The sequence below is a fragment of the Cheilinus undulatus genome, linkage group 21 (assembly GCF_018320785.1).
Source record: "Cheilinus undulatus linkage group 21, ASM1832078v1, whole genome shotgun sequence".
NCBI classification, from domain to species: domain Eukaryota; kingdom Metazoa; phylum Chordata; class Actinopteri; order Labriformes; family Labridae; genus Cheilinus; species Cheilinus undulatus.
In genome coordinates, this window is record NC_054885.1 from 4,738,767 (window position 1) to 4,762,022 (window position 23,256).

The 23,256-nt window shown below is 41.6% G+C and overlaps 1 protein-coding gene across 3 annotated transcripts in view; it reads left to right on the forward strand.

Annotated features, from left to right (window-relative positions):
- LOC121503682 (microtubule-associated serine/threonine-protein kinase 1-like) overlaps nt 1-23,256 on the forward strand; it is an 80,447-nt gene that overhangs the window by 38,616 nt on the left and 18,575 nt on the right. For all 3 annotated transcript variants that reach the window (XM_041778201.1, XM_041778202.1, XM_041778203.1), the window contains 8 exons: nt 11,568-11,662; nt 11,892-11,967; nt 12,639-12,711; nt 16,541-16,701; nt 17,035-17,110; nt 17,781-17,990; nt 20,057-20,158; nt 22,957-23,089. In XM_041778201.1, coding sequence (XP_041634135.1) covers nt 11,568-11,662; nt 11,892-11,967; nt 12,639-12,711; nt 16,541-16,701; nt 17,035-17,110; nt 17,781-17,990; nt 20,057-20,158; nt 22,957-23,089 — 926 coding nt within the window. The remainder of the gene's footprint in view (nt 1-11,567; nt 11,663-11,891; nt 11,968-12,638; nt 12,712-16,540; nt 16,702-17,034; nt 17,111-17,780; nt 17,991-20,056; nt 20,159-22,956; nt 23,090-23,256) is intronic.

Below are 23,256 nucleotides of genomic sequence, written 5' to 3' on the forward strand. Positions count from 1 at the left end.
ATCCAGGTCTTCTTCCAGGTGGAATGGTTCCCTGTAGTTACCACTTACCTGTCTTATGTCAGACGTCAGGTCAAAGGTAACTGTCTTATTCTCTCTGTTGGTGGAGTCCTGGTACAGGAGGCTGCTGCGACACTTCTTCTGCGGTGGCTCCCCCCCAGGGACGGCCATTTCCATTTCCATCCCCATATTTTCCACAGAGGAAGGACCATCTTCTCCAACGGCCTTCCTCTTGCTGGTATTTTGTGCTTGTTTTTCTGCCAGCAGCTTGCAGGTCTGCAGAGATTGAGACGACATCGCAGTTTCCAAAAAAGTTTTCGAACAGGAAGATGAGTAGAGTAAGTGACCGAGTTGATCCAGTGCTTATGTGTGACTGAAATATCTCAGGTCTACTAGTATATTAGACAGTAAGGTTTGGAGTGGAATGTTTCCTTTGATCCATAATGACATCATCAAAGCGGAATGTAAAAAGTCCCACAAACCTCATAGAATGTTCACACATAGAATGTTCACACATAGAATGTTCACACAGAATGTCTAGATTTTATATGTCTGCCCCTTTATAAGATATCAATAAGTGGAAATCATTTAAAGTGAAAGTGAACCCCTGGCTCAGAGCTAACCCCGCCCACCTCCGTAATTTAAAAAATGCACATGAAGTGAACAGTTTGGTTCTGAGAGGAGGGAGGGAAAAGGACGGGGCTTTCCGGAGGAGTGACAGTGAAGTCACCTTGTCAGAGAGAGACACAGACAGAGTCCCACAGCACTGCTGCCTCATAGCGATCTTTTAAAGTGGCCTTAAACCACTCGACCATCTGTGCTCCCAGTTGATTGATTTTTTTATAAAAGCATATGGTATTTAGAAGTATGACAAATTTTTGACAGCCTTTATACGGAGCTGTTGCATATATTTTTGTACAGTAGACACTTTGTGGGATTTTTGACAATTAAAACAAAAACATGCCTTCCATTGAGTTCAGTGGACTTCTTTTTTGTTGCTGTAGGGTTACAGTATGGTGTATTTTTTACTAGAATCATATCAATGTTTATAATTCTGATATCGTGATAACCATTTGTTTTTGCTTTACAGAAAAAAAAAAAATCCAGGAACACATCTTTTCTGGCCATCTTAGAAATATTCAGATCTCCCGCCCTTCTGTGTTCTAAAGTCGATGATGGTTGAAAACATTTCCCTCTTTAAAAGTTAGCACGCCAAACAGGCAGGAAGGAGAGAGGCGACAGGCGATGACTGATTAAGATAATGAAAGTGAAGGTTGTGCAGGAGGTGAAAGGAGGAGACACTGAGACAGAGCGCAGGGCCCTCGGGTGATATCCTTGTCTGCTCGTCCATTAGGGACCAGCTCACTTTGGTTACGTGAGCATCACAGACACGCATGCTAGCCTCCGCTGCCTCTCTCCGCTCCTCATCTCTCCTTTCTTGCTCATTCATTCTTTCATTTTCTCCTCCATGCCGAGCGAGCTAAGATCCCAGCCTTAACCGTCTCGTTAATCTTCATGAGTGAACTTTTTACTCACTAATTGACCGTTAGCTGCAATCAACTCCCGCCAAGAACACTAACCGTCTAATCGTTTCTCTGCAGCGTTAACCTGAATGGACGGGCCGGTCAAACTTTGTGTTTCTCCACATGCTGAAGACGACATCAGTGCACTCAGGGAAACACGCAGCCTGAGGTGCTACTTTAAACGACCAGATCTGCCAGGAGGGCTTTCTATGCTACAATGTAGCAATGCAGTGCTACTGTAGCACCACTACTAAACGCTTTTAAACAATCTTTGATTTAGGACAGATATTTTCTTCTTTACATGAAACGAGCAGCTATAACCAGCTGTGGCTGATCCTGTTAAATCCTTTTATGAAGTAAAACCAAATTCCAAAAAAGTTGGGACACTGCGTCAAACATAAAACAGAAGTCAATGATTGTCAAATCTTGTAAACGTGTATTTTATTCACAATAGAAAATAAGTAAACATATCAGGTGTCGACACTGAGACATTTTAATATTCCATGGAAAATATCCGCTCATTTGAATTTGATGGCTGCAACACATCTCAAAAAAGTAGGGACGGGGAATCAAAAGGCTGGAAAAGTAAGTGGTACAAAATAAAAATAGATGGAGGAGCATTCTCCAACTGATTTGGTTTATTGCCAGCAAGTCAATAACATGTCTGGGTATTAAAGGAGCATTTTAGAGACAGAGTCTCTCAGAAGTAAAGATGGGCAGAGGTTTACCAATCTGTCTAAAAACTGTGGAACCGTTTCGGAAGAATGTTTCTCAATGTCAAATCGCAAAGACTTTGCTGGAAAACCCGTAAAAACTCTGCACTCGGCATTCTGCAGGGCGTGGAGATGCGAGGCGAGTCAGGGAGGATTATAAAAAACACTAAGCCATCGACCAATTCGATACACTGAGACCTTCGACCTTTGAAAACCCTCTGATTCTTGTTTTCCTGCACAAACACAGCCACACCTCTCTCTCACTGGGTCATATCTTTGTTTTCTGCTCTAAAACAGTCCTCCTGTGTCACCAAAGTGCTCACACTCCACTTAAACAATTACATTCGAACCAAAGCAGGTCGGTGTTGGCCTCCAGAGTCAGACTGTAGAGTCTCTGGGTTTAAGTGCTCCAGCTCCTCTCTAGAGGACGCAGCATTCAATCCCCACACAGGCTGAGGTGCTACTTCTCCTATTATCTCCTGATTCAGTAAAGTGGCCGCTCCCTCCTCTTCTCTTTAAGTAATTCCACTCTTATTCTCTTTGATCGTCCTCCTCATGTCTCCTCCTCTGAACTTCTTTTACGGGAAAACACTCCTGGCTCCTCCGCGGCTCTAAATTTACCCGTGCATGATAGAAATTGCTCCTGTCAGCCGCTGTTTGTTCTCCGCGCTGAGACAGAAGATTACAGAGAAAGAACAAAAGGAAAATAGTCCTTTTATCCCTGCTAAGAGGCTGTGAGGTGCTGTCAGGGGTGTTTTGGGAGCTCTGGGAAGAAAAGAGCAAAAACAAAAAGGGTCAGATTGTGCGTTGTTTTCTCCTGGTCACTGTGTTTTAGCCCGAGCGGGGTTTTTTGACATTTAACACAATGCTCAGTGCAGCTGAGTGGAGACGTGATGGAGCTGAGGGAGGACAGTGTTTGGCCTCGGGCGCTCACAACGACTGTTTTAGACTCCGTCCTTGGCTTTTACTGCTGCCTGCGTGACCTGCTGCACGGCTTCTGTTGGATTCAAAAGCCTAAACAAAGTCATAATGTGGTCAGAGTCCATGTATTCCTACAGCGGCCATGTTTCTGACTAACAGCTGGATCAAACCAGGAGAGTTTTCAGCCTTTCAGGATGGCACCATGTCAGACGAGGCAACCAAACCAGTGGTGGCCTCAGGACGTCCGAGGGTCAGGGGCGGAAATGATAAAAAGGGCACCTGCTGTATGCGGTGGGGCACCAGAGTAGAAAAGTGTATCACATTAAGGTTAGCAATCAACATTTCTATAATGATTCTATCTACTATAAATATATACATTTTCCCCACTCCTGGACCTGTGCCCTCTATAACAGTGGTTCTAAACGTGGGGGTCGGGACCCCCTTGGGGGTGTTGAGACTCTGAGGGGAGTCTCCAGATGCCTTAAAAAAAACAAAGAATAATTTTTAAATTATGCTGTTGCCACTTTACACCAATTTTTGCTTAATCTAAACCTGTTTTCATCACTTTTTCTCACCAATTTTGCCACATAAAACCTATTTTTGTCCATTTGAAACTTCCCACGGCTTTTCTCCCTGATTTTGCAACTTCTAAACCAATTCTTGCCACTTTTCACATACTTTTGCCCCCGTTGACCCATTATTGCCACTATTAACTACCTTTTAACCCTTTACCTACTGAGTTTAAAATGGCAATTTGGACATATTTTGTTGGTATTATGGCTGTAAGTCTGAGTGCTTTGGTCCCTTTTTTCCCAGGGGTACTTGAACTTGACTATGAATGCCCACGTTATATGGTTGCGAGTACCATAATGAGCCATATGTGTGCCCATGCCCACAATTCTTAGCTTTCCAACACCGTTGGAATTTTTCTGATCGGACAAACTTTGACAGAGTTACGGCAATAATACTACGGACATATTAAACATAGCGTTGGCGCTATGGCAGTAGGTAAAGGGTTAAACCCATTTTTGTCTGCATTAACCACATTTCACTATTTGATATGCCCATTTCTGCCAACTTCTGCCTATTTCAGTTAACAAATTTTGCCAATTTGTAATTATTTTTCATCCCATTTCACCAACTGTTAACCCAGTTTTGCCACCTTAAAGCCATTTCAGCCACCTTTTAATCCCTTTTACCATTATTTACGCCCATTTTTGATACTTTAACCCATTTCTTTTACATTTTTTTATTTTTTGCCACTTTAACTCATTTTTACCACTTCCAACCCATTTCTGCTACTTTTAAACGCTTATTTCACCACCTTTTCTATCGTTTTTGCCATTGTTAGCCCATTTCAATTCTGTTTTTAACAAAATGGATTTACATTTTTCAGAAGGCTATTTACTACACAAATTAATATAAAACTATTTGTTTCTTTGATAAGAGCGCTTATTATTCAGGGTAAATGTAAGCTATGGATGTCACAGCTTAAATTTACATTGGAGCATAATTTTTTGACCCCCATGGTTCAACCCCCTTCAGGTACAGTGGCGGTCCCCGGTCTCTTGCACCTTTATTTTGGGGGTTGCGGGCTGAAAAGGTTGAGAAACACTGGTCTAGACAACATTTTGCCCATTGAGAAGGTACTTAGTTGCAATTTGCAATCTTAGAGGGAAGCATAAAGTGGATTTTGTTCAATTTTGTTCACTGACATGGCGCCACTGAAGCCCATCGTCAAATTTTTACCAACTGACAGAGCTACACTGATCACCAAAATGAGTCGACCAACAGGGCACCACTGACATAGTTTGTCAAGTTTTGGCTTCTTTTTGGGCACCGCTGAGGCACTTTGTCAAGTTTTGCCCACTTAGGTGGGATTTCATTGAATTTTGCCCACTTTTGGGGCATGATTGAGGCAGTCCACCCAGTTTTTCCCCACACGGTACTTTGTCAAGTTCTGCTGGACTCAAGTGGGATTTTTGAAATTTGGTCCACATAAAGGGGATCACTGAGGCACTTCATTAGATTTTGCCCAGATATCGTGCACCGCTGAGACGGTTCTTTGAATTTCGCTCATTTGTTGTGCACCACTGAGGTAATTCATTAAATTTTGCCTTATTAGGGGGCACTACTGGGACAGTTCTTCAAATTTTGCCCACTTATGGAGCACCATTAAGGTAACTTGTCAAATTTTATCTACTTTTTGGACACCCCTGAGGTACTTTGTCAAGTTTTACCCACTTAGGTGGAATTTCATCCAATTTTGTCCACTTATGAGGCACGACTGAAGCAGTTCATCCAATTTTGCCACCTTGGAGACATGCAAGAAAGAGAACTAAATCCATCCATCCTGCTCTTTAAACGCCACTCTGCCTTAATGACGCCTTTCACTCCACGTTTCCCCCCTTATGTCAGGTGATTAGTTTGCATTTCCCATGCTGTCACAATCACAGAGTTAACTCAGTAACATCTATACTCTGAGTTATATTCCCTGCCTCCTCTTTCTCCCTGTAGTCCTGTGTCGGTGTTATTAAGAGCCTGGTTGCTGCACGCTGCCTAACAACACACCGTCATGTGCGTTTAGCTCCCTCTTCCTCTATTCCCTCCAGGGTTATAGACACAGAATAAATTTGCTGCTTTTCTTGCTCCTGACATAATGAATTCATAAATATCAAACTTCAACTAATGCAAAAAAAGGATGCACGCTTCATTAAAATGGATTCTGACCTTGAAAACTCTGCAGAAATGTTGTATTTTTGTTTCTGCATTCACCGGAGTATCAGTCATTTATTTACCCATACTGCTTTTATTTCCAGCTCTCTTCATCATTCACTGTCTCATTTGCAGCCTCTCCGCCTCCGCCTCTTTATCTCTCCTCTTTGAAGTATCTTATATCCGTACTTTCTCTTCTTCCTCCTCTAATACCTTTAGATCTGCTTCTCTCTGCCTCTTCTTATGCCGGGTACATTTCTCTACTTTCATATAAATGATTGGTGTGTCGTGATCAATATTAGTGCCCTCTGAGCTGTAAAGTAAAGGCTGGACTGTGAACGCTCAGAGGACGATGGCTCCTGTTTGTCTGGCTTTGTTCGAGCCGTGTCATCTGCTCATGCTTCCTGGTGAATAATATTCCCTCCTGTGCTCTGTTTATACCGTCTGCTGTGTTTGTGCAGCGTGAATGCATACATGAGAGGATAAAAAGTGGGTCATGTTTACCATAAGCCTGTGGGGGTGATGTTTACCATTTTAAACGCACCTCTAATTTCATGCAGATTAATTTGCAGACCCTGTTTTTCCAGAATCAGTTGCTTTGCATCGTTATGTTACAATTTTACAAGCTAATAACCAAGCTGGAAACTTCAGAGCTGATAAAAAGCGAAAAACTGCAGTTCAATGAGTGGCCACTAGAGGCCGGCTCTGAAAGTGAGTCAATCCCCATTAGGTCTCATATGAAGACGTCCAACTTTACAGCAGAAATAAACATGTTTAAAGCCAAGTATAGATATGTTTTTGTTTTCTATGGCTCATTTATATTCACACCAACAGAAAGATGGAACAATTTTGCAAAACTCATTTGTTTGAATGATTTAAATAAGGCTAAAAGTTATGCTTAATTGGGGATGTGGCCTTGATGAGTTACACTGACCTAAACGTCTCAGCCAGTTTGTGGTTACAGGAGTCTTTGGGGATTTTTAATGCATCTTCCAGCAACAATAAAAGTTTTCTGTATGTTTAATGTAATTTTCCATGGTCAAGAGGGAGGGACCAAAATGGAGCTTTTTGGGCGTCAGACAAGACGCCAAACACCATCCCTACTGTGAAGCACAGTGGTGGCAGCATCATGCTGTGGGGATGCTTCCCAGCAGCAGGCCCTGAAAGCCTTGTAAAGGTAGAGGGTAGAATGAATGCAGAAAGATATAGGACAATCCTGGAGGACAATCTTGTTCAGTCTGCAAGAGAACTACAGCTTAGGAAAAGATTTATTTTCCAGCAAGACGATGAGCCGAAGCGTACCGAGAAAGCTACAATGTATGCAGCGACAAGGGAGCTGCCCAAAATGTGCAGAACTGTTAAGTTTCTATGATTTTGTTCTACATTTGCTGCTGTCATGCCCCCCCCCCCACCCCACCCCAGTTCTTATATACTGGGACATGGACTGTACTCTAGTGAAGAGGCCTAATTCAGCTCCAGTCCTAGCTCTCCTTCACCGTGCATGTAAAGTCTTGGAAGTTGAACCATCCACTTGTCCAGTTGATAGATTAGCTGAGGTTAAAGACTGTTTAGCATCGATGTTTGCTGACCCCTGACTCCTCTACACCTCTATCCTTTTTGTCCTAATATGGTCACTTTTGGCCCCTAAAAACCAACATTGCAGCTGCAGTCTCCAAAAAGGCTCCAAACCCCTCTGATGGTGGCTCCATCCATTATTTATTCACTCTATCATTCTGCACATCTCCCTCCTCTTCCTCCGCACATCCATCCCTCTCTCTGCCCTCAGCAACAGCCGGTACAATCCAGATTTACTGAGTGCAGTGAGTGCGTCTCCCCCTCTCCTCTCCCCCCTCCTCCCCCTCCACTCTTGATCTTGAGTGACCATCGAGCAGAAACGGCCCCCCCCCCCCGGCACCGCTCTGAAATTTGGACTCTACATCAGCAGCTGCTGCTGGAAACTGGCTGGATGTTTGAAGTACACAGACGATGACTAGCACCCACATGTTTACACTCAGAGCACAGAAAACTGAAGCAGAGCAGAAGAGGAAGAATACAGCGTGGCTTTGGTTTGTTTACATCCAGCCTGCATTGTTTCCTGCAGCACTGAGAGCCATTAACCAAGAATAACCAGCTGCTCCGTTCGCTTTATTTTACTCTCGCTCTCTCTCCGTGTTTTTGAGTTCTTTTTAACAGATATGAGTGCAGCACAGACGGAGGCGACACACGAAATGTTTTCCAGCACTTATTTTCTCCTGCAGAGGACAATAAAACTATTAATTTGCCTTCTGGTCTCTGTTTCCTGCACCTCGGCTCCATCAGCAATGCTAAATAACACTCAGTGGAGCTTGAGTTACATTTAAAATACATACAAATACATTATAATTTAACTGACAGTTGACTGTGGAATATTTAGGAGCCAGGAAATTTCACCACTGGACTTGTTGCACAGGTGGCATCCTATCACAGTACCACGCTGGAATTCACTGAGCTCCTGAGAGCGAGCCGTTCTTTCACGAATGTTTGTAGAAACAGTCTGCATGCCTAGGTGCTTGATTTTTTTTACACCTGTGGCCATGGAAGTGATTGGAACACCTGATTTCAATTATTTGGATGGGTGAGTGAATACTTTTGGCAATATAGTGTATGTGCCCATGCAGCTCATACACAGCAGGGTGTGTGTTGAATCACTGCAGCTGTAAAGAAAAAGGTTTCATGGTTATTCAACAGCGTCAGGATGGTATTGATCCAGCTGAGAAAGTGTGAAATGGCACAAAAGTAAATATCAATGCCGCACTATAAATCCAGCCGCATTGACATGTGTGATCAATATCCATAAGAGGAGATGTGGGTCTGATGCATCGCCGAGTCTGGTGTGCAGATGGAATAATGAAAGTGCTGGCTTAGACGGTGCTGGATCTGTTTCGTGACTTTATTGTGATTTCTGAGGTGCTTTTATTGGACGGTACTTACAGGCTCAGTGAGAGGGAGATCAATTTTTATTCAGATGCCGGATTAAATATTTAGAACAATGTATGAGAAGCATAAAAGACCCTTAAATGTTTCTAATGACAACACCACTGTGTCTGCCTGCCCATCTCCATCTCACTGTGTTGATCCTGATTCAGTCCTGTGTCTCACTCCTGCAATCATCAATGAAGGTGTGAGCGCAGTGTGATCGCAGTGTGTGTGTGATGTGTGTGTGGAGCCAGTGCTGCTCACATGTGAACCCATGTGACGGTGTCTGAGTGTGGAGGTAGACGGGGGACCGACCGATCTCTATATAAAACAGAAAAGATGTTGTTTGTAGTGTTTGCTTTTTATTTATATTAATGCTGTCATGATACCTCATTTATAAACTTCGATGTGGTTTTAGTAAAATTAAACAACAGTTATACTCATTCAGATTCCACAGTAGCAAATACAGAAGTCATAAACAACAAATATTGGATCATTTCTTCTTTTTAAACATCAAAAACCTGCAGACAAACATCAGTTCCTTTGTTCTCCTTGCTTGAAATGTTGCTTAATTTCCAAAGATTTTCAAAAGTTTGAGTTTTTTCACTTATTAAAATATGAAAGATGGAATATATGAAAACTTGGTAGATTGCCCTCTCCAGGTTGGGAGTGACCCTTCGCCCCAAATGAAGGAGTATCTCAGATCTTGTTGATAAGTGATGGCAGAATGGAACATGGGATTGACGGGCTTATTGATGAGACTTAAAGATAGGACGAGGAGCTTGGAGTAGAGCCAAGGATCCTTCACATTGAAGGGAGTCAGTTTAGGTGGTTTGTGATTCTGATCAGCGTACCTCCTGGTTGGATTCTTGTAGAGGTTTTTTGTGCATTTCAGCTTGGAAGAGATCATAAGGTAGACCCAAAAGGAGGAATTATTTATCCACCTGGGAACACCTTGGGATCCCCCAAGAGGATCAGGAACACTGCTTAGGAGAGAGATGATGGATGGATGGATGGATGGATGTACAGATGGATGGATGGATGTACGGATGGATGGATGGATGTACGGATGGATGGATGGATGTACGGATGGATGGATGGATGTACGGATGGATGGATGGATGGATGGATGGATGATGAATGGTGGGTGGATGGATGGATGGATGGATGGATGGATGTACAGATGGATGGATGGATGTACGGATGGATGGATGGATGTACGGATGGATGGATGGATGTACGGATGGATGGATGGATGTACGGATGGATGGATGGATGGATGGATGGATGATGAATGGTGGGTGGATGGATGGATGGATGGATGGATGGATGGATGGATGGGTGGATGGATGGGTGGATGGATGGATGGATGGATGGGTGGATGGATGGATGGATGGATGGATGATGGATGGATGATGGATTGATGGGTGGATGGATGGATGGATGGTTGGATGGATGGATGGATGGATGATGGATGGATGATGGGTGGATGGATGGATGGATGGATGGATGGATGGATGGATGATGAATGGTGGGTGGATGGATGGATGGATGGGTGGATGGATGGATGGATGGATGGATGGATGATGGATGGGTGGGTGGACGGATGGATGGATGGGTGGATGGATGATGGATGGGTGGATGGATGGATGGATGGGTGGATGTGATGGGTGGATGGATGGGTGGGTGGCTGGATGGATGATGGATGGATGATGGATGGATGGATGATGGATGGATGGATTGATGGGTGGCTGATGGATGGATGGATGATGGATGGATGGATGGATGGATAAGTGTATGGATGGATGGGTGGATGGATGGGTGGCTGGGTGGATGGATGGATGGGTGGATGGATGGATGGATGGATGGGTCGGTGGATGGATGGATGGATGGATGGTGGATGGATGGATGGGTGGATGGATGGATGGGTGGATGGATGGATGGATGGATGGATGATGGATGGATGGATGATGGATGGATGGATGGATGGATGGATGGATGCTATAACTATGCTGAACTAGATTCAAAGATTCTTATATTTACAGTTGAAAGCTCTAAAATGTGACTGAGATTTGTGAATACTTGTTCAGATCCACCTTTTCTTGTCGGTCACCTCTCTGAAGACTTTGAACATGCTTACTGCTGTTGTAAAATCAGAGTTTGATATGGGACCTAATGGGGATTGACTCACCTTTAGACTGAGTCTCTAGAGACCAGGTGGAGAACTGCAGTTGTTTTACTTTAGTGTTGGTTCCACTTTTACATGCCTAAAGTATGTTAGTGACAGTGGCTTCATGGCCAATATAAATGTGTGAGGTGACTCACTTCAAACCTTTTAGAACCCTTACAGTAAATAACCCAGGTCAGAGAGAATTTGGTGTCTCTCCTGTGTTCGTTTCTATCTCTAATGATTCCCATCTCGCTCCTTAATTCTCTCTAGTCGGCGATTTCTCTCTGACTTCTCTCTCTTCTTGTTCTTCTCTCTTTCTCATTTCTTATCTCAGCCGAGAGCAGGCAGGCAGGGATGGATAACTAAAGGAAATTGAATTCTCCTTATCTCCGTCGTGCTCCTGCAGCGAGCCCTACATTCACATATATAAGCTGTACAGTATATGTGCTTATACATAGTCAGATTCTCTGCACATGTTCCTGTAGAGCAACAAACAGACTTCACAAAGCCGTTCACAGTAATTGCTTTGTGCCCTGTTGTTTACCTGAGTATCTTTCTCTTTTTTCTTCATAGCTGTCGAACAAGCAACAGGAAGAGTCTGATTCTGACCACCACATCTCCCACACTGCCTCGCCCACACTCTCCTCTGCCACTCCCTGGACACCTCGGTAAGTATCAGAAATCACCTGTTACTCCGTCATGTTCCAAAACTTCCTGTATATTTGGATCTAAGCAGGGCTTCTTTCCTGCATGTCATTCCTCCATCCCTCATCCCTATTTCCAGCTGTCCTTTTCTATAAATAAAGGCATAAAAGCCCTCCTTAAATCTTGCTTTCTACACCTTTGTGCCACCTGTCTTGTGTTTAATCCTTTGTTTTTGTCTCTTTGTCCCAGCAGGAAGCAGCCCTCTGGACAGCCCACGCAACTTCTCTCCGAGCAACCCGGCACACTTCTCCTTCGCCTCCTCTAGAAGGTCACTCTCTGACTTACATCTATTAAAAACTCTTGGTTTTCTATGTGTCAGAAGTGTGAATTAGAGCAGAGGATGTAAAGTCATTGTGAGCCTCAGGGAGGAAAAAGCGAGCATCAGGGAACAGACGAAGGTGTGGATCTTTTGTTGTTCGAGGTCTCTCACGTCCTGCTGAGCAGGGAGCTTCCTGCTGCACGTGCAGGCTGACTCATGTCTAACAGAGCCAAGATGACACAGTCACAGTGTTTATTCAAGCTGCTGCAATCACACTGCCAGGTAGAGTGAGTGAACAGGTGGCCATCTGTGTAATCCTTCATTATGAACAGGTAGTTTCAATATTTTAGGATCTGTTTTCAACAAAGTTTAACCAGTAGCAGAAATTACATTAATCTATTATACATTATTGACTTTGTAAAGCCGATGGATTGGCCAGATTTCATGTCTGTCATCAGGTGGATCTGTGTTGCAATCCTTGAAGCTGAAATGCTTGTTCCTGACCAATCAGGGTCATTTTAGGGAAGAGGCGGTACCTACAGGTGTAGTTTAGGTAAAGTGACTGCAAACCTGTAAACAATGGAGGTCAATGATGATGTTTTGATACCAGTTAAGACAGAATGCATTGGTTTGCTTCTTTCTTTGTATTTTAGTGCTTAAACTTGGGTTTTTCTCTGCAGAGCTGACGGTCGGCGCTGGTCTTTAGCATCCCTGCCTTCGTCTGGTTATGGCACCAACACTCCAAGCTCAACAGTAAGAAACACTTTCCATTTTCTTTTCCACAAATCAGTGCTCAGCAATTAATGGAGTTCCATGTTCAATGATCACCATAATCAAAACACGCTAATCATAAATAAATTATTTCTCTGACACGTTATTTTGCCTGTAGGATTTATCATAAGGTTCAAGCTTCAGTGTTTGTTTTTTGCATTCTGTTTGATGTGTGCATGTGTTGCAGATGATGTTAAAAAAAATCAGTAATTATGTTTTCTTTTTTAAGATTTATTTTTGGGCATTTTTGTGCCTTTATTAGATAGAGGAGGACAGTGGATAGAGTCAGAAACAGGGTCAAGGGTGGGGGAGAGGGATGCGGTAGGGGGCCTCAGGTCGGATTCGAACCCAGGCCGCCCGTGTACATGGGGAGCGCCTTAAACCACAAGGCCACCTGCTCCCCGTAATTATGTTTTCTAAAGGTGGACTCAATGCCAATCAAAATGATTGTGATTATGATTTTTGCCATAATCAAGCAAAAACTGGAAATGGAAACACATGACTTTCGATAAACCACTTAAATATAGCTAAAAAAAAGTTTTTACGCTCTCATGAGGAGGTTTTTCAGATGTTTTGATATAGAAATGTATTCTAAAAGTGCAATGGAAACACTTCTTCCATATTAACATCTCACAGGACATAACCTATGGTGTCACATGACCACTTCACTCCGAGACAACATTTTTTCAGGTTCTAGGAGAAATGCAAGGCTCATGCCCAAATCTCCCTTCAATGGAAACACATTCAAAGTTGAAATTTAAGAAATATCACTTTTATTTTGCAAAAAACTGTAATGGAAATGCAGCTACTGTCAACTATTTTGCAGTCTTTTAAGGGAAAATTCCCCCAAGTTTTTTGCAATAAGCATCTAAGTCACAAACTTAGTCAGTCCTTTTTATTTTGTCCACTAATGAGTGCTGTAGCAGCTTCAGTAACAGACACATCTTGAAGTTTGCTGATGATACGGTTATTGTTAGTCTTCAGGAGGATGAGCAGGACCATGGGCCTGCTGTAGATGATTTTGTAGCTTGGTGTGATGACTCTTCTCTTGAGTTGAACGTGTTGAAAACTAAAGACATGGTCGAGAGCTACAAATATCTGGGTGTGGTCCTTGATAATAAACTGTGTTTTGAACCCCATGTTGATGTTACCTCCAAGAAGGTTCAACAAAGATTTTTCTTTTTGAGGAAAATGAGAACGTTCCATGTTTCTTTTACAGAAGTTTTATTGAATCTGTTTTAACCTTTTGTATTGTTGCATGGTTTGAAACCTGAACCTGTCCAATAAGGATCGTCTCTGTAGTCTTGTTAAAACTGCTGGAAAAATCTCAGGACGTCAGCAGGCCGGGGTAATGTCTATCTATAACAGACAGGTTTTGAGGAAGGCTAATGCTATTCTGGATTGTCCTAATCATCCACTTGGAAAACGAGTTTGAGCTTTTGCTCTCAGGCCATCAGGCTCCTATGAGGAGGACTAAAAGACTTCAGGTCTCTTTTATCCCCAGTGCAATTTATTTACCTAAAGGGATAGTTCAACATTTTGGCAAATTTGCCCATTGCCATAATTCCTATGGTCTTAGTAATAGGTTTGTTACCTTCAGTTGTCGGTGCAAGCTATTTTCAGATCGCCGCTGCTGAGTTCAGACCTGCTGTGCCAACTCAATGTAAGCAGACAGTATTCTGGCTTCCCCTCATCAAACTCATCAAATACACAATCCAACAACTCCAAAACACTCTCGTGGACACGTTGTGACCTGCACATTCACCACGCTAACGAACCTATTACTAAGACTATAGGAATTATGGCAATGGGCGAATTTGCCAAAATGTTGAAGTATCCCTTTAATGGCAGTTAGCCCTTAGCTTGCTCCTGTTCTTCTTGCACTATTATTGCTCATTTGCACATCCACACATTTCACTTTTAGTAATTTTCCATTTTTGGTATGAGCTCTGGACTGAACTTTAGTTAACGATTTTGTGTATGTGTATGGTGTTTTTTATATTGTGTTGTTTTTTTGTCTTGTTTTGTTTTTTTAATTTGTCTGACTTTCAGATTTTCTGCTGATGTTGTCATTGTGTACCTTGTCTTTTGTGTACCCCTGCTGCAAAACTAATTTCCCTTCACAGGACAATAAAGAGATTCTGATTCTGAATCAGTGTAGTAACTAGTGGGTAACTCTGATGAATTCAACCCACCACTGTGAGAGACTTTCCGTTACCAACCACTGCTTAAATCTACCTGTATTTGGTGAGTTAGCAGGTGCAAACATCTCGCCTTGAATGTATGACAACTTTTTGCCCACGGCATGCAACAGGTGCCCTTTAATTATTTTTACCCCTGCACCTCAACCATCCCAAGTCTGCCACTGCAGTGTACACCGCACTCGAAAATTATTATGCAAATTTGATTTTACTGTCACAAACCTTCAGTTTTTTGTTTTTCGATTGAACTCATGGATGGTTTTGTGTCTCAGGGCTCTTTGGATCACTGAAATCAATCACACCTGTGATAATTAGTTAACCAGGTGAGCCCAATTAAAGGAAAACTACTGAAGAAGGACGTTCCACATTATTAAGCAGGCCACAGGTTTCAGCCATATGGGAAAGAGAAAGGATCTCTGCTGCTGGAAGCTTGGCGTAGGATCCTCCAGAGGCTTGCAGTCATGTATAAACCTACTATTCAGCCCCCCTAACCAATGCTCACAAGCAGAAACATTTGCAGTGGGCCCAGAAATACATGAAGGCTCATTTTCAAACAGTCTTGTTGACTGGTGAGTGCCGTGCAACCCTGGATGGTCCAGATGGAGGAGTAGTGGATGGCTGGTGGATGACCACCGTGTCCCAACAAGGCTGCGACTTCAGCAAGGAGGGGGCAGAGTCATGTTTTGGGCTGGAATCATGGGGAGAAAGCTGGTAGGCCCCTTTAGGGTCCCTGAAGAGTTTCTGACTGACCACTTTCTTCCATGGTACAAAAAGAAGAACCGTGCCTTCCATAGCAACATTATCATCATTCATGACAATGCTCCATCTCATGCTGCAAAGAATCCCTCTGTGTCATTGGCTGCTAAGGGCATAAAAGGAGAGAAACTCAACCCTGGCCTCAACCCTGTTGAGAACCTTTGGAGCAGGGGTGTCAAACTCATATCGAGTCTAGGGCCAGATTTGCTCCGATGGGAAGTCCTGAGGGCTGGACTATTTAGGCCAGGATTGTGAAAGGGCTCCTATGTTAACATGGAACTTGGCCTGTTAAAATGTTTTGATTGAAATAGCTTTGATTTCAGTAAATATGACCTCCTAATGCTGCTAATTCAACAAATGACCATTTTAAGTTCTTTAGAAACTATAAAATGTTGTGCATAATAATGTGGAACAGTGCATTTGGAGTTTTTTATTTAAAAAAAATAGTTATCTTTGGGAGATTTGTTCAATAAAATCTGAATTATGCTCTAATGGTTGATGACTTGAAAACTATACCGACTGTCTTTTGCATTGACTATTTAGGAAAATCAGAGAAATTATCATTTGCATAATAATTTGGAAAATGGTGCAGTTTTAGTATCATATCAAAGTTTATCAATCTGGTATAATGACAACCTGAGTCCTCTGTGGTGAAATTGGTGAATTTAACAATGCCAACTCCATTTTGCACCTTTAATCACAGCTTTTTGTCATTGCTTTAAATATGCTGCAGTTTTATCAGGTTCAGTTCAGCCGTTAACATTTTGGCACTTTTTCTTGTCTTCTGTTATAAGAACTTCTTGTTTTCTTCCCCTTCCTAATCCCCCCTCCTCTTCCTCTTCCTCTCTCTCCAGTCCTCCAGCTCGTCTCAGGAGCGGCTGCACCAGCTGCCCTTCCAGCCCACCATGGACGAGCTCCACTTCTTATCCAAGCACTTTGGCAGCACCGAGAGCATCACGGACGACGACGGGGGCCGCTGCTCCCCCCACATGCGCCCACGCTCCCGCAGCCTCAGGTCAGCAGCAGCAGCAGCGGCGAGATTAGCGCTCCATCGTCCTCTTTTTAAAGCTGATTTACAGGGGCTGTCCTGCCTGATCCTGTTACTGACTTTATGTAACATGACCTCCATTTTTCTGTTTGGGAGTCAAATTATCTCAACTATACGTAATAAAAGGGATTCAGATAAAAATAAACAAAGACAACACTGAGCTTCAGTATCAAGTGGAGCTTGATACAGAGCACACTAACTTCTTTAATGCAATAACTGTTCATTCATAAAGTCTCTGTTAAAGTGAATAAAGTTGAAGACAAATCTTATTGAATTGAATCCCTGTTTTTCTCCCAGCAGCCCGGGCCGATCCTCCTCCTCCTACGACAATGAGATTGTCATGATGAACCATGTCTACAAAGAGCGCTTCCCAAAGGTGAAACAAACAAAGCTGCTGCTGAACAAACCTGTCTGCTCCTGCAGCATTTAACCAGTCTAATAACTGCCTAATCCTATCACGTCAGAACAGAGATGTTCCAGAAATTAAGAGGGACATAATTTCAGATTAAACATGCTCAGATTTTCATGAGCGTTTGATATCACACGCCCAAGCACAGGAGCCGTGGGGGCTGCTGAACCAGAACAAACACGATTATTCTACACTGCCAAGGCGCGATAAGTTGGCCCTGTCACTGAGTATTACAGTTATTCACTGCACTTAGAAATACTTCAGCAGTTGAACAAAGGACATTTCCTCTTTTTCTTCTTCCTTTTGGTCCCTCTTGGCACACCAAGGTCGTGTTAAAGGAAGCTTCCGCAGTGATAACAATCCAGACTTAGGTTCACAGGAGGTGAAAGCTCTTTGGGACTTTTCTCATGAGTCAAATAAAAACATGGCATTGTATTAAAGTCAGTAAATCAGCAGAGCAACACTTAACAAGCTCAATATTTACATGCAATTTAGTCTATCTAATCTGTGTTCTCTAGTCTCACCATTCTCGTCTTTTTCCTCTCTGTGCTCACAGAAATATTTCCATCTTTAACATCATAACTGTCCAAAGCTCAACTGTCTTATCTGTAATGCACCCATCTTTACTCTCCATCAGGCCACGACTCAGATGGAGGGGCGGCTCACCGAGTTCATCCAGGCGTTCTCTCCTGAAAACGTCCTCCCGCTGGCCGATGGCGTCCTCAGCTTCATCCACCATCAGATCGCCGAGCTCTCCAGAGACTGTTTGGCCAAAGCTCGAGAGGGACTCATCACATCCGTTTACTTCTTCGAGCTGCAGGAGAACCTGGAGAAGCTTCTCCATGATGTGAGTTAGGAGAATGTCATCTGTTAAGAGAGAATCCAGTCAGTCACAGAGGAGAAAGAGGTGGTAGCTACAGGCGAGGTTTAGCTGAAGGGACTTCAAGCCTGTAAATCAGGAGTCAACTACATTTAAGGGCCAGCCTTTTCCTAACAGGTAGTATGGGAGACCAACTTTCAAATATACTTAAAAATGTCTAATTTACATATTTTTGTATGTATATTTTTTTTTTTTCAAATATACAACATTTTTTGGCTCCAACAGTGAGATCAGTACCTATACCGAAGCCAGCCACAAGGGGGCAACTGAGATATTTTATCTAGATATTTCTGTGGCTGTCATGTTGTCTATCACTTGGTTTGACACTAATACTGAATGCTGTGTAGTGATAAGGAAAAAAACCCAGGCAGGAAAATTGCACTCCCCAAAAAACACAGAAAGTTTCCATTTCTTTTTTCATGTTTTAATTTTTCATTCCCATTTTGTATTTTTCTTTATTTCTTTATTCCAATGTTTTTATTCTTTTTTTCTCCTTCTTATATTTTTATTTTTTATTCCCATCTTTATATATTTATATTTTCATATTTTATTCCCATTTTTATTCTTTATTCTTTTCCCCAGTTTTATATTTTTATTCTTTTTTTCTATTTTTCTATTTTATTTTCTCATTCCCATTTTTTCCATTGTTTATTCCAATTTTATTTTTTTATGCTTTTTTCCCCTTCTTGTATTTTTATTCTTTTATACCCATTTTTATATACTTATATTTTCATATTTTATTCCCATTTTTATTTTTTCTTTTCCCCATTTTTATATTTTTATTGTTTATTAAAATTTTTATATTTTTATATCTTTATATTTTATTCCCATTTTTATTTTTATTCTTTTTCCATTTTTATATTTTTACTGTTTATCCTCATTTTTTATATTTTAATTCTTTTTTTCACATTGTATATTCTTATTGTTTATTCCCAATTTTTTTTTTTATAAATTTATATTTTATTCCCATTTTTATCTTTATTCTTTTTTCACATTTTTATATTTTTATTGTTTAATCCCATTTGGTTTATTCTTTCATCTAATTTTCTAATTTTTATTCCTTTTTACATCTTTTTATTTTTATGCTTTATTCCCATTTTAATCTTTTATATTTTACTCCCATTTTTATATTTTTATTCTTTTTTTTCCTATTTATTTATTTTTTTATTGCTCATCCCCATTTTTTATTAAGCATCGACTGATAAAAACATGTTAATTATGCATTATATTTGCTAATGATGGCTAACAGTTGGATTTCTAAAATTGAAACAGTCGTTCCTTATTAAACAGTTTCAATGTCAGTTGTTTTTGGAGTCATTTTTATAGCTGTAGGGAGTTTATTAAGAAAATAAAATTAAAATTAAAAAAACATTCCCAAAATATCCCAACATTTTCCTCTAGAATTTTTCCTCTGCACATATTTTGAATTTGATCATGTTCTGGGGGCTGGATGGGAAGTTAAAGGGGTCCTGATGTGGCCCCCGGGCCACCAGTTGATGATCACTGCTCTATAATCTCGTTCATGACTTTCATGGCAGCAGTGGAAGTGCTTTTCTTCTCTAAAACTCAAGAGTTAGACAGAATGGAGTTGATGCCAGGTAGTCTGTCAGCTCATCACTGAACAGAGTTTAAACACTGTAGGCAGCACAAATAGTTTTGATATTGGTCCATAATTCTAATCGTCCTCTCAATAACCGGCCTGTAGGAAGCTTTTAAAGGATCATTTTCAGCTCGTTTGATTCTCACTTTTGATGCCTTTTGTGACAGATGAGGTTTAATCAGCACTGGGTAATTGAGGCTAATTGTGCCCATGATTTGTCGGAGCAGATACTGTGTATCATTTAGATTCATCAGAGTCTCATTTTAGCGGCCTGATTAAATCGCTGTGGTTTCTCTGGGTGTCCTCGCTCTGCTTTGATTAAATCTGCTGAGTTTTACAGATTTTCTCTGTAAACTGTTTAACCACCATGAGCTCAGAGCTCGAGGGATTTTTCTGTCTGATCACTTTTATGCTCTTTTTGTGTTTCATTCAGGCTTTTGAGCGCTCGGAGAGCTCCGAGGTCGCCTTCGTCACAGAGCTGGTGAAAAAGCTTCTGATCATCATCTCCAGACCGGCCCGACTCCTGGAGTGTCTGGTGAGATCAAACCCGTCCCCACACATCATTAATGGTCCATATCCTCCATCCAATGAGATTTCACGCCTCACCTCCCTCCTGTCAATGAAGACAAATTGATTTTCTTTGGATAAATATGAGCACAGATACTCATTTGTTAGCTTATTATGAGCATTTAAGCTCTGTGGTGTATCAAACAGCAGGGGGAGAGGACCCAGTAAAGGTCTCTCTCTGTCTGCTGCTGCTGGTGAAGATATTTGCATTTAGATTAAAATTTTCTCCAACACCAGACAGCAACCTCCCGCTGCCAGCCGCCTTCCAGCCTGACTCACACACGCCGTGAACGCCGTGTCATTTAAACCCGGAGGATGCCAGCGTGTGTGTTTGTGTGAGAGCGGGGAAGTGTGTCGTCTCGCTGGGTGTTTTTCAAAGTAGCCGAGTGTGACTGTGTTTCATAACGGTCCTGATGAGTCATGCCACGCTGACGACTTCTCCGATTATGAGCCAGAACTGAAACAGCAGCGCTGAAAATTGATTCTTCTTCCTCGTTTTCTGCACGTCGCTGAATCTCCATTAGAGAGTCTCAGAGATGTTAAAGACCTTTCAGCTCCAAAAAAAGAATCTCCAGACGCCTCTTTTAGATCAGGAGGATGTGGGGCTGTCATGACACCAGAACTTTAAACTTTAATATGGTTCTAGATGGAGCTGCACGGTTGATCAGTGGTCAGTGCTGTCACCTCACAGCAGTAGTCTCATCATTCAAGTCCCAGTTGGACAGGTCCTTTGTTCTCTAAGGGCTTTCTTTAGCAGTCCAAAGACATGCTCATTAGGTTGATTGGTAGGGGTGTGGATCTCTTTTTTTATCTTTAATAGGTCTGGTTCAGTTGATTTGATTCAATTTGGTATGGTTTGGTTAGATGCAGTCTTTTTCCGTTTATTTGATTCTATCTGGTTGGTCTTCTTCGGTTGATTTGGTTCAGTTTTGTTTAGTAGATTTGATTTGATTCCATTTATTTGTTTCGATTTAGTTTGGCGGGGTTCGGTCTGCTTCAGTCAATTTAATTCAATTTGATCTGGTTTAGTTTCTGTTTGGTTAGATTCAGTCCGTTTCAGTTGATTTGATTGGCTTCATTTGACTGAGTCTGGTTTAGTGAATTTGATTTAGGTTGGTTTGACTGAGTCTAGTTGGGTCAATTTAATTTGAATCGGTTTAGTTCGACTAAGTCTAACTTGGTCGATTTGATTTGTTTAAGTTTGACTGAGTCTGGTTTGGTTCATTTGATTCAGTTAAATTTGACTGAGTCTAGTTTGGTTGATCTGATTTGATTTGATTCGGTTCAGTTTGACTGATTCTAGTTTGGTTGATTTGAATAGGTTAAGTTTGAGTCTGGTTTGGTTGATTTGATTTGATTAGGTTTAGTTTGACTGAGTCTGGTTTGGTTCATTTGATTTGATTAGGTTTAGTTTGACTGAGTCTGGTTTGGTTGATTTGAATCGGTTTAGTTTGACTGATTCTGGTTTGGTTGATTTGAATCGGTTTAGTTTGACTGAGTCTGGTTTGGTTGATTTGATTAGGTTTAGTTTGACTGAGTCTGGTTTGGTTGATTTGAATCGGTTTAGTTTGACTGAGTCTGGTTTTGTTGATTTGATTTGATTAGGTTTAGTTTGACTGAGTCTGGTTTGGTTGATTTGAATCGGTTTAGTTTGACTGAGTCTGGTTTGGTTGATTTGAATCGGTTTAGTTTGACTGAGTCTGGTTTGGTTGATTTGAATCGGTTTAGTTTGACTGAGTCTGGTTTTGTTGATTTGATTTGATTAGGTTTAGTTTGACTGAGTCTGGTTTGGTTGATTTGATTCGGTTTCTAATCCTAACCTGGTTTGATTTGATGCAGTCTTGTTTGGTTGATTCAGTAGTTTTGGTTTGAATCAAATAGGTCTTTTCCAGTTGGTTTGATTTGATTTAATTTAATCTGATTTGATTTGGTTGAGTCTGATTCGGTCAACATGATTTGATTCATTAAGTTTAGTTGATTCCCTTTAGTTCGGTTTGGTTTGATTTGATTCAGGTTTGTTCAGTTCAGTTCAGTTTGGTTACTTTTGATTCATTTGGGTTTGATTCATTTGGGTTTGATTCATTTGGGTTTGATCTATTTGGGTTTGTTTCAGTCTGGCTCTGTTGATTTGATTAACAGGTCTGATTAGGTTTGTTTAAATTTGATTCTAACTGGTTTGATTAGGTTGTATTTTATCAGTCCAAGTCAATTCAATTCGATCCAGTTTATTCTGTCTCATTCAGTTTGATTTGATTTGATTTGCTTATGCTAAACTTTAGCTTTGTTGTTTTACCAGGTCAGAGCTGTTGTTGCACTTTATCTCCAAAGGGTACACATGTATTGGTAAAGCTAAATTGCCCATAGGTGTGAGCGCAGCTGCTTGTTTGTCTTGGTATGTCTGTCCTGTGATTGGCTGGTGACCAGTCAGGATTTAACCCAGGGCACCATAATGTTAGGAGGGTTAAGAAGACTCTGAGGGCTCCAAACTGACAGGAGCCCTGAAAACATTACAGCATAGGCAAAAATAATCAACAAAACATAAATGATAGAAACTATGACTTTAAGCCCTGGTTCCCCGACATTCAGAGTTAGGACAGTTAGATGAGAATCTGGGGTGGTGTTTGTGATTTTAAGATCATGTTGATGAGTGCAGCAGAACAAACAGGATGAACGTGTGACAGTCTTCAGTCTGACTCAGTCATTGTTAATTAAACAGCTCTGAATCTTTGACGTCATCGTGTCTCATTTCTCTCCCTCCTTTTTCAGGAGTTTAACCCCGAGGAGTTCTACCATCTGCTGGAGGCGGCCGAGGATCACGCCAAGGAGGGTCACCTGATGAAGACGGACATCCCTCGTTACATCATCAGCCAGCTGGGGCTGACCAGAGACCCCATCGAAGGTGAGGGACAAAGACGTGGACGTCTTCTCTTGACGTTGTTCTGCTTCAAACCTCAGTCTACAGGCTAACTACTAAATGTCAAAAAAAATACAATAAAAAATGATAATTCAAGTAAAACTGATAACATTATCAGCCTGTTGTAGTAGGTCTTATGTGGTTTCTCCAAC